We start from the raw sequence: 12,500 nt of genomic DNA on the forward strand, positions 1-12,500 counted from the left end.
AGCCGTCGGGCCGGAGAGGGAGGGGGCCGAGTGGAAGCCCCCCCTCCCTCCCCTCCCGCTGGGTGCTCCGTGGGCGAGCGCTACTGACGGGCGTCTGGTGCCGACACCACCTGCAGCCTGCGCTCAAGGAAACGGATTATATATATTAAAAAAAAGCAGCTCACAAAATGGCTCTGCTCTTCCTCTTGGCCAATTTTTTTTTCTTTGTTTCTTTGTCTATCTTGCTCTCTCTTTTTTTGTCTTTCCCTCTCTCCTTTCTCTCTCTCTCCCTCTCTCTTGTCCTTTTGTTCCCTGACTCACTGTGCTCTCCCCAACGCTCCCCTCTGTCTCCGTCTCTCTGTCTGTGGGCTGGCTGGTTTGGCTGTGCTGCGCTGTGCTGTGCCTGTCATGCTGTCTGCCTGCAGGAGACAGGTGGATTGTGGGCACGCCACACTGGCAGCCTCCATATGAACCTCTGGATGAGGACGGAGGAAGCAACAGTTGATGGGAGCGCTCTTAACTTTGCTCTTCTTCCACATACACACAAACACACACACACACACACACACAAAATACACATATAGACAGACACCCATGAGCACAAACAGATGCATATACACATCCACACACACAAATGTGCAAGCGCACACACACAGCACGCACGCGCTCACACACACAAATACACACACACACACACACACACACACACACACACACACACACACACACACACGCACACACACAGTGGCCGTTCAGACTGCGTGCCTGCCTGCCTGTCTGTTAGTGAGCACCCCGTCCAGAGAGAAGGAAAGAGGCGAACGTTGAGGGGCTATTAATAGTGTCCGCTGAGACGCTGGTGTCAACTGCATGTGATGGCTGAACTGGGCGTCTGCTTCCTCCTGCACGTCCCCCGCTCACGCTCACGCTGAAATCTGCCCCCACCCCCTGCACCCCCGCATACTGCCTGCTGCATCAGCTCTACCCTTTCTCTCTCTCTCTCTCTCCACTACCCCCCCATCCCTCTCTCCCCCTCTCCAATCCCCCCTCTCTCCCTCTTTCTCTTTTCCTCTCTCTCTTTCTCTCTCTCTCCACCTCTACCCCCCACCCCCTCTCTCCCCCTCCAATCCCCCCCTCTCTCCCTCTCTCTCTCTCTCTCTCTTGCCCACACTTTTCTTCAGCAAAACTGTCTTTCTTCCACCACAGCTTCCTGTTTAGTGTCCCAATGATTCCTTTTGCCTCTTTTCCTCATCTTTTCTCTCTCTCTCTCTCTCTCTCTCTCCCCCTCTTTCCCATTCACTATACGTACATGTACCATTACCTCTTGTGGCCTTTGCTCTCTACTCCCTCCTTCCCAGTCTCTCGCCTTCCTTTGTCACATCCCATCGTAGCGAATACTTCCTATTTATCTCCGTGCACTCAGATGTGTTGTTTTTTTTTGCACTCTTCCCACTCCATCAACTCTCTGTTCTCCCCTGGTTCCTTATCATCCTTATCCAGCACCACCATCATTGCACTGTTATTTTGCCCCGCTAAAGGTCTCTAAAGGTCACGCCGGATGACGACTCACTCTGCCCTCCTTCCATGAGCACCTGCATGGAGTGCTGCTCTGCCTCCAGGGTTTCATGCGGAATGTACTGAAGCAATAATTCTGACTTGGATGAAGTGTTCATAGACTTTTGGAAGCAGACTTTTCTTTAAATAATAGCAAAAACATTTAACATATGTTTTGAAGAGATATTGCTATCTGCACTGTTGTGTGTAGCTGTGTCTGGCTCTTGTATTTCCTCAGAGACTGCTACTCCCTGAAGACACCTGTCTGCACTTCAGAGGAGATAACAAGTAATAATCTGAAAATGTCTGGTCTCCCCCAACAGAGCCATGAATGGCACAAAAAAACTGCTAGACAAAATGCAAAAGCCAATGACTCATGAATAATGTTAACATAAAAAGAAGTGAGTGTTACATACACAGTCACAAACACATTTTCTCTCTCTCTCTCTCCCCCATCACACACACACACACACACACACACACACACACACACACACACACACACACACACACACACACACACACACACACACACACACACACACACACACACACACACACACACACACACACACACACACACACACACACACACACACACACACACACACACACACACACACACACACACACACAAATCAGAAAAAGTTGGGACATTGTGCAAAATGCAAATAAAAACAGAATGTGATAATATACATTTCATGGAAAATATATGCCAATATTTGAAGCTTAATTTGATGCTAGAAATATGTTTAAAAAAATGTTGGGACAGTGCTACTTTACTTCTTCACTAAACAAAATTGTATAAATGTTTAGGAAATAAGGACACCAGTTGCTGGATTTTTGAGAAAGTAATGTTCTGACCACTTCTGCGCGATATACTGTATCAGCTACTTAAAAGTATGGGGCATTCTTAATCATGTTTTTCATTGCATGGTGCATCTAATTTGACGGGTCTGGACTACAGACAGGCCATTTTAGCACCTGGACTCTTCCTCTATGGAGAAATACTGTCTAAATATGTCAGAATTAATTTTGGACGTTGTTTACCTGAACTATTCAAGGTCTTTCCTGGAAAAGGCATTGCCTGGATAGCAGTATGTTGCTCAAAACATGTAGGCTTTGCTACAGTAGATGTCCAAGCTGCCCGTGCTGTAGGCACTAATGCACCTCCACATCGTCATAGATTGGGTTTTGACCTGAGCACTGAAACCAGTTGGATAGGTTGGATACATGGATAGGCACTCTCCTCTTTAGCCCAGATGAGTCTATAATTTCCTAAAAGCATTGCAAATTATGATTTGTCTAACCACAGAACCTTTTGCTCAGTACCATCACCTCAGTCCATTTTAAAGAAACTCAGATCCAGATAAGATGGTATTTCTGCCACGTGTCTAAATACAATTGGGCTGTTGCGTGGCAAAGCTGGCGACACTAGCATTTCTGAATTGAGTATCAAACTATGATTATAGACAATGGTTATCAGAGGTTTTCCTGAGCCCATACAATGATTTTCATTAAAGAAATAGGACAGGTTACAACGCAGTGCCATCTGAGGTCCAGAGGACCAGAGCCATTCAATATTGTTTTTAAGCTCTATCCCTTGTTTGCAAAGATATCTCTGGATTCTCTGAATATCTTAATGTGATCATATAATTTATATTATGAACTACCCAAATACTCAAAATGTCATGTTAGGAAGCATTTAAATGACATTGTTTGATCATTTGTCGGCACAGATGTGCACAGAGTGATGAATAACCCTACATCTTTACTTCTAAAGTGAAACTCTGCCTCTATGGGATGGTCTTTTATCATACCCAATCATGTTGCAGATTATTACATTCTGTTTTATTCGCATTTCACACAACGTTCTAGGCTGGGTGAACCCTGCCTGAACTTCCGGGGAATTTGAATTTCGCCTGGCATCTCAGGCTGGAAACCAGCAGATCTATCTCCTCTGTTTACTGCCAGAACCTTTGGCTCCAATCAGAAACAGCCATACTCTAGTCCTGGCACGGTATTGGCCGGTGACGTGACAATAACGAAACTTAAGCGACGCGAAGTGCAGTAGAAACACAGCGCACCCTCCCCCCACCCCCTGACTAATGTTCAATCTTATAAGATTGAGCTTATGGTGAAAACCAGACTAACAACGTTCCATATTTTTCTGATTTTGGGGTTGAACATTGTTGTGGCATGGGACAGTCTGGTGGTTGGACCATATACATGGCCTCATTCACCCACTCTAATAGTCTCTCCATTCACACTCCAGTCATAAAGTATACAGATGGACATTTCACTTCTAAACCATATAACCATATTATCTTTACAAATATTATCTTCATAAAATATTATTAAGATGTATCCACACAAGCTTAAACATATCCAACACAACTTCAAGAAGCTCTTGTATAGCCAACTCTTCTGAGTTCTCCTAACACATCTAACAATCCAACACACTTACCATGCAATTCCTGCCTTCCCTATTTCCCCTCCCTCTACCACTCTCTCCTTCAACTGCATTCTCAAAATGAATGTGCTTGAAACAACACAAACTGTATTATCCCTACCTGGACACAGAGATGTGTTAAAAACAACACCTGTCAACACATATCGTGCAACAGATAACACAAGCAATGTGTTGGACACAACACAAATTGTGCTGTCCCTGGACACACAGATGTGTTTTTTTCAACACATTCATTTTAATAGTGTGCACCTGACTAGTACTTTAACTTTTTCACTCTCATCCTCTGGTGGTCCCATGGTGTTCATACGGTAGTATGTACAATTATCTAAGATCTTCTTTGCAATGCATCTTGAATGTTTATCCTCATGTTGTAAATCACTCTGGATAATAGTGTATGCTAAAAGAACAAATGTACATGTAAATGTAAACTAGAAACAACTACAGCCAGCCTAATCTGAAGCGCTTTTATTCTTAAATCAACAGATGAAGAGAAAGCACACACGTCACCAACACATCACACTACCAAAACCCCATTAACACACACTGCAGTTGGTGAACAGTTTCAAACACAGAGACTCACCCAGTTAGGAGGACGTTTTACCACACCTAATGAAAATCTCCACTGAACCTGTAAGACTGCAACTAGACTTAGCCAAAGCCACAGTGTGTATGTGTGTGTGTGTGTGTGTGTGTGTGTGTGTGTGTGTGTCAGAGAGAGACCCATTCACTATTAAAAAGGCTCAATTGAAATCAATAATGCTGCAAGTGGAGCTAAAACTAAAACAGGGGTGGGAAAATTAAGAGATTTTTTGAAAATATATATTTTTAAATCTATGGCAGGAACTTTGCAACTTTGCATAAAATGAAAAAAAAAACATTTCCATCTTCCCTTGTACCCTACTCCTTCTCTACAAAACTGAAGGAACTGTAACCTTTACACTTCTCTAGCCTGACCATTAGGCAAGGCAGCAGTAACACTGACTTTGTCACACAAAAGACATTTTACATGAGCATTGCATTTCATAATCTGAAGGCCTATTTGCCATGGCCCTCATATGGGGAAGTGGTCCTGGACTCTGACAGGGGGTGGCATCTCAGGTGGAGGAAAATAAACTGGTAAGCTCTATGGACCCCAGACACAAAGGATCCTTACTCACAAATATTCTCTAACCATGCCTTACACTTGAGGGTCTTGGTTTTCATTTCATAAGGTACATTCTTCTGTAAATAGCTTAAATAAAAAGACAAAAGCATGATTATAATTTACTAACCAGACATGATATTCACTGTCTATGGTCTAAGTATCTCCACTGTATACCGAAATTTCACGAATGTTTAAGAGAAATTGTTCAAATATTCTAATGGCTGAGTCGGACAATAAAACAGCGACAGCCAATGGCCAGATCACGACCTCTCCGTGACCGACCCGTCAGAGACAAACCTCCGCTGGGGAACATTGGGTTAGGCTGGCGCTTGGCAGTACCCACACGGCACAGCAGGACACTTCTGGAATAGGCTACAGCTTACTCACTAAATATGTAATTCGTATTGGATATATGACTACTATGTTAAAGGTCCACTGTTATTTGCCAAAATAAACAGCCCAACATGTGGAATATGGAGTGGCTACGATCGCGCGCGTAAAAGGCGTCAAAAATCACACTGTCGCCCGTGATGCTTCGAACATGGCACACCTCTCCATCTCATGAGCAGATACGCAGGCTCACAGCACGCACAAAATCCAATTGACGATTAAACACGAACAAGTGATGTGTGAAATCATTCGAATATTTACAACAGAAGCTTAGATTTGTTTTTAGTATGCAACACAAGGGAACAGGCATATGCCATATGACTTTCATTATTTGAGGTGGCACCGGTCGTGCCCACGGTGGGAAAGACGGGGCATGAGCAACTACAGGACACTTCCAATGAGTAGTAATATCAAGTGTGTATGACACATACGGCTAAAATTGAGAACCGAAAGTTGTTGGCGATTTACCAGTTGCATGGTGCCCCCGCGGGAGGAAAACCCCCTCTGAATTTGCATGTAACCAAATAAGACAGGCTGTGCGTCGCCTTGTATGTATGTATGTATGCTATTGTATCAAAAGAAAAGACACTTATACTAACCGTTACCTTGATGGGGACGTACAGGACAGGTCTGCCAGAGCCCTCATTCCCGTTTTCGTCTTCAGCTCTCCCGACCTGAAACCCCTTGGATTTCACCCAGAATTTAAATTTGGCGTTGATATGGTTGCTCTCGAGGTAGACGCCATCGGTATCGTCGCCTTGTAAGAGGGTCTGGAGAATTTTGTTGTATTTTCGTCGGGTGACTGTCTTTGTTTTACCCGAGTCACCATAAGTCCGGAGACACCAGTCCTGAAATTCACCGAACATCTCTCCTTCCCACACAACGGGGCTCTGGCTACGTTTCGTTGACACCACGCTTGTTCTTTTGGTTGACATCGCTTTTTCCCTACGAAAACCCCAGCCCTCCAAACTGAAAGAGCTAAATTGTATTTCTGTGTAAACCACTCTCTGCTTTCCGTAATAAACTAAAGTATTCTCGGAGAATATATCAAGCTACAAGTCATCCTTATTATAACAAAAAAATAAATGGTTCCCAATCTATGAAGATTTGTGAGCACGCACACCTGTTTGCGGAATCGTTTCGTCTCCTGTCCCAAAGGATGACAAACAAATGTCAGACCCACGAGTCTATCCTCCACTGAGGAACTGAGAGAAGGGGCTGTCCTACGAAACGGGTATCTCCCACCTGTGTCTTGTTGGTCCTCTGGCTAATTAGGTCGTTTTTCGTCTTTTTGGAAATATGAAGGTAATGGCTACGCTTTGGTAAAGAAAAATAACAGATATCAAATCAAGGATATCGAAACACGAACGACGGATAAATGTGTCGTAGGCTACAATTGACCACAATCAACGTATATTGTGGTGTTCGTCGGGCTGTTGAGCGTGGTGCAAACGCCAGCTAATAAAGCACCGTGAACTGTGCTGAATAACCTAAGCTACACCCCCTCTCTTTCAACTCCACCACCTGATATAGTCCACCACCTGTTAGAATCGGACAGATACGACGAGTGCCCTGAATCGCTTATTCCTCTCTGTAAAGGGCACGAGACTACCCTGACCAGTTCTCGAATACACTTTGGATATGACTCAAACCAGGACACGGAGCAACGTGATTTGGGGACGGTTAGTGGTCTGTTCCACCCCTAAAGCGCACCCTGTGTTGCTGGGACTGGGTGCGCACGATACAGGAAGTAGCCGCGACGCTATCACTCAGCAGGCAGCCTAAAATGAAAACGAAGCAGCGTGTCCGTCCCAGGAGGTGAACACACCTTTCACTGTGCGACACGTTCCTAGTTGTAAAAAAATCGTTAGCCCTTTAGAATTACATTTTATCACCACACGCATTAAACAAATGAGTTCAACCGTATACCAAAAGGCAAATAAAATATTTTCTGTTTTGCTATTAGAAGACTTGCTAGAACATGAATTACGAAGCGAATAGCCATTCAAGTTAAGTTCGGCTCTGGTCGCGTGCGTGGTTTTAGGAAAGTGTCATTTTTTTCTCTTTGCTAGAGGTACAGCTCGCTGAGCCTCTCAGGCCGCTGAACAGTCATTTTGCTCCCTCTTATTAGCTGTTGTGTGGTGCACCAGATGTGGTCTCGAAATCACTCAAGCAAAAAGGGCAAATACAGCTGATGTAGCCCTCGTTCACACTCTAACATAACGTGCTTTTGATATTAGGTTAGTTAAGACAAGATTGATTTCATTCATTGGATCATAGCCTACATATTATTCATTGATAGTGTGTCATGAGTTGCAGTGATGGACATGGGGAGTGAAACAAGTGAAAACGATTGTCTGAGTGAACGGGCTACAAGCCCTAGAGCGGAAACCCCCCACTGTCTCTTCTTCCACATCAGATTATTTAGGATTTTTTTATTATTATTTTACGTGGGACACATTGTGAATGCAAATTCAATTTGAACCAAAGCGCTACTACTCAGTTACTAGTGGTTAAAAGGACTGTTGTGAACATATTCATTAGACAACTAGAGCCACCGAAATTAAGATTGACAGGTTCTCTCCAAAGCACTTATTTCAGAATGTTAGATCACCCGACCTGAAATGCTGTAGGTTTACCTAAGGCACTGAGTAACTAAATGTTTCTACATTTGTTTATGTTTCTATTCCTGTGTGTCTTTTACATTCGTAATGATCATAAACCTGAGTGCTCATCCACCACAGCTGGAACTGTAGCCTACAATTTCAGTGCAGTGGGTGAGAATTTCACTTGGTCAGTCAAAGGGCATAAGATGAGCTAGATAATCTAAAACAACCTTGAAAGAGCTGGAGTCGCTGTTTGAACACGCCGTTCCCAAAAGGCTGTGTGTGTTTGGGTAAGTGTGGTGCACAATGGCTGGGTTAGTCTACAGGACTCTCACAACAGGATCCCTCCTCGTCTAGACGGCATCAGCACTAATAGAGCCGATGAAGTTCCCGCACAGCTCAGGACAATAACATGGTGACCTGTTCTGTGCAGTAAGGAGGACACCTATCTGGAGATGTTAATGATGCTTCCTCACAGGTGTTCTATTCCAGGCCAAAGTTGCTGTTTTTTTTCTTGAGAGAATGGTTCCTCGAGTTTGTTTTGGGGGAGTGTGTGTGTGTGTGTGTGTGTGTGTGTGTGTGTGTGTGTGTGTGTGTGCGTGTGTGTGTGTGTGTGTGAGAGAGAGAGAGAGAGAGAGAGAGAGAGAGAGAGAGAGAGAGAGAAAAACAGACCCTGTCTGTTGGCCCAACTCCAGGCAGTTTGGTGCACATGGACGGTTGAGGCGACACCTGTCCTGATTGTTTAAAACAAACCCTCTCACAGTCCCTTGACACCAACTAGGGTACAACTGGTCATGTGTTTGTGTGTGTGTGTGTGAGAGAGAGAGAGAGAGAGAGAGAGATAGAGAGTGATGAAATATACTGCACACCAGCACATTAAGATAGCAGCATCTGCATTATCCCCTGGGCCTGTGGTGGTTCCAACAAATACCCTCCCATCCTACGCAACCCCTCCACCCCCCCACCCCTGCATCTTGCCCCCCCCTCCCTCTCCCTGGAGCCGGAGTCAGAGCCCCAAGACAAATGTCAAAATAGTCCCTTACAATGGGAAGTGAAAGTCTGTTACAAAACCTCTCAGAGCTCACTCGTCCTCCCTTTCCCCTTTCTGTCCACGGCGCAGGAGGTCTGCACTGGGCTGGTTGGACAGAAAACTGGACAGTCATCTGCGGTTAACCCACCCGTTCTTGTGTGTGTGTGTGTGTGTGTGTGTGTGTGTGTGTGTTAGTGTTTTCCCCCTCTGCAAAAAAAAAAAAAAAACCCACTGAAGGCCTTCTCTGTCGAAATCCCAACCGCTCAGCTTGAACGAGACCAGACGAGAGGAGTTTTGGAACTACAGACTTCATTTTTTATTTTTCTTGATTTAGAGGATTCGGTTAGAGATAGAAGATTGTGGAGGAATTACCTCTTTTGATGTATCAGGATTATGAGGACTGTCAAGGAAGTTGCAAATTGGTTAGTCACTGTGATGTATCACAGAGTTGTCACTTTCAGAAGTGGATCTTGTGTCAAAGTGAAGTAAAAAAACCAAAAAAAAAAAAAAAACATGTGTATCCGTCCATGCATCCATACACAAAGGTTAGTTTCTGAGATACAATGCTCACACTCTCTAATGGGGATCCTCTCAGTTCAAATTGACATTTGAACTTCCCTCAATTGATTCAGTGCTGACAAAGCGAAATGTGTAAGTCAAACTGTCCCACCAGTAAACAGGAACCTGCCTCGGAGTCAGATAGAGGTTTGGCTTCCTAATTTAGTGCTGGCGTGCCCAGAGTCGGCCCCTTTTTACACTGAACTATTCTCATTTTTTTTTTTTTTAGAATTATTTTTTATTTGCATTTCAGAGATTACATTGCATTCCCAGTATATTTATCAAAACAAATGATCAGATCTTAACCAGCATAATCTCCATTCACACAAGTGAACTGTACACTGAACTATTCTCATTTGTAAAATTCCATTCATAAAGTACATCTGTCACAGACACAGTGTAAAACACAAATACAAAAACTTGACTTAGACTGGTGCGTGTGTGAGTAACCTTTCATTTTTATTATGTATTGAACGGTATGCCCTAAAGCAAACAAACAAAATCCTCTTGTGTGTGGAGAATTGTCTGTGTGTCTTAAAAAACAGACCCATGTTTACAAGGCCTATCCAATCAGGCATGACCCAACAGGGTCACCTGACCAATACCAAGTGACCAGCAAATACCACATAAATACAAAAAAAAAAAAACTATCACTTTATATTAATCATCATTCTTCATAGAGGTATGCATTATGCATACATTTATCACAACACAGCATTGTGTATGATGTGCAGTTTGTGTTTGGCTCTGTGCTCGTGTGTGTGTGTGTGTGTGTGTGTGTGTGTGTGTGTGTGTGTGTGTGTGTGTGTGTGTGTGTGTTTGACCTCCCTCCTTCCTCTTCCTCTATGTAGAGCTACGGGGCAGGACTGTTCACCGCGGTCCAGTTGCATGCAGGACTGCACTGGGTTAGTTTAGTCTATCTGTTGCTATGACGCCAGTCGGACTGTGGGCGTGTGATGCGGTGGTTCAGCTTCGGTCTGTCTGCTCTACTAGTGAAGCAGCATCTTTAGCTGCATGCACATGCACAATCACACACACACACACACACACACACACACACGCATGCATGTATACACACATTCACACACTTACAGATATTGACACATTTCCTTGAATCTTACACACACACACACACACACACACACACACATACACACACACACACACACACACACACACATGCGTGTATACACACATTCACACACTTACAGATACTGACACATTTCCTTGAATCTTACTTACACACACGCATGCACTCACGCACGCACGCACGCACGCACCCACGCACGCACGCACGCACACACACACATGCATGCATGCGTGTATACACACATTCACACACTTACAGATACTGACACATTTCCTTGAATCTTACTTACACACACGCACATGCACACACACACACACACACACACACACACACACACACACACACACACACACACACACACACACATTCAGGGTGGGAGAGAATTCTATACACATTCAGACATCTATGGCAAAGCCATTTCACTGACCTTATCATAAAAGACCATGCTTGCTTTGCAAATGTGAAAAAGGTGCATATAAGCCATGGAGATCTTTTCAAAGCAGTGCATGATTGCCATGTCCTCTCATCTATCCTTGCAGTGTATCGGGGTGAGGGGCATGTAGTCACTTCCTGGTGCCTGGTGTGCATGGAAGGGTTTAACAGTCCGTCTAAAGGAAGCCCCATTTTAAGCAGTTGCATTTCGCATCTCGAGATCTACCAACAGGAAGCCTTGAAAAGAAAAAAAAAAAAAACGATCCATATCTTTTTAGACGGCCACATGCACTCATGCACAGGACTGACCCCAGAGTGCTGAACAACACCTCTGCAAGATGACCTCAGCAAGACGGATCTGCTTCTAACACAGAGTGGAGATATGGCTGCCTGGAAGGTACCAAACAGAAGATAGCCAACCTCAGGCAGCAGTGGGGCCTCTCTGCCTTCAGTCTGTGCATGGAGCACCAGATCAGCCAAACAGATTTGTGGCTATGTTGTGTAAACATTGAGCAACGTCCTGCAACTCAAGAACACTCACACACACACACACACACACACACACACACACACACACACACACACCAGTTTCACTTCAGCATGGGACGACAAGAAATTGTTAGGCACTGTAAAAAGAGACACACACACATACACACACACACACACACGCACACACACAGCTCTCTCAGCTTGAAGAAGGCACTCGTTAGATTTTGGATTTACAATGAAAAGGCAATTGTCTCCCCGGCTCATTTATCTTGCCCTGTTTCCCACAGGTAGAAAGTAGGCCAGCAGTAGCACTCTGGCTCAAACACCAAATAACCCAACTCCCACCGATCCATAATGCCGTATCTAATTATTACGGCGTCCACAGACTGCTCACAAGCCATAATAGCTATTTAACGATCCTCTATCCATCTTTTTGGAAGCCTACCTAATAAAGATCATTTTTTAAAAAAGGGACCGTGCAGCACTCACCTCTCTGCTGTAGATGGATTTCAGTGTTTGAGGTTCCAAAATGAATGGTTTCTGAATGTCAGAGAGGCGACTTATTTGCAACCAAGGAGAGAATATACTCATCATGTTAGATGAGGTGATCTATAGTTTAATAATTCATTAAAATCCACTCATTTTGCACATTTTTGCAATTTCCTGCCTGATCTCCAGGTAAATATATGAATAACATTGAAGTGTGTCCTGAAGAATAGTTGTCATGTCCATATTGTGTATGTGTGTGTGTGTGTGTG

General features: G+C 44.1%; 1 protein-coding gene across 1 annotated transcript in view; it reads right to left on the reverse strand.

The window, feature by feature from the left end:
- nol4lb (nucleolar protein 4-like b) overlaps nt 1-7,112 on the reverse strand; it is a 98,789-nt gene extending 91,677 nt beyond the window's left edge. The window contains exon 1 of the mRNA XM_062540225.1: nt 6,137-7,112. Coding sequence (XP_062396209.1) covers nt 6,137-6,472 — 336 coding nt within the window. The 5' untranslated portion in view covers nt 6,473-7,112. The remainder of the gene's footprint in view (nt 1-6,136) is intronic.
- Nucleotides 7,113-12,500: the final 5,388 nt, after the last annotated feature.

The sequence above is a fragment of the Sardina pilchardus genome, chromosome 7 (genome assembly GCF_963854185.1).
Source record: "Sardina pilchardus chromosome 7, fSarPil1.1, whole genome shotgun sequence".
Lineage (NCBI taxonomy): Eukaryota > Metazoa > Chordata > Actinopteri > Clupeiformes > Clupeidae > Sardina > Sardina pilchardus.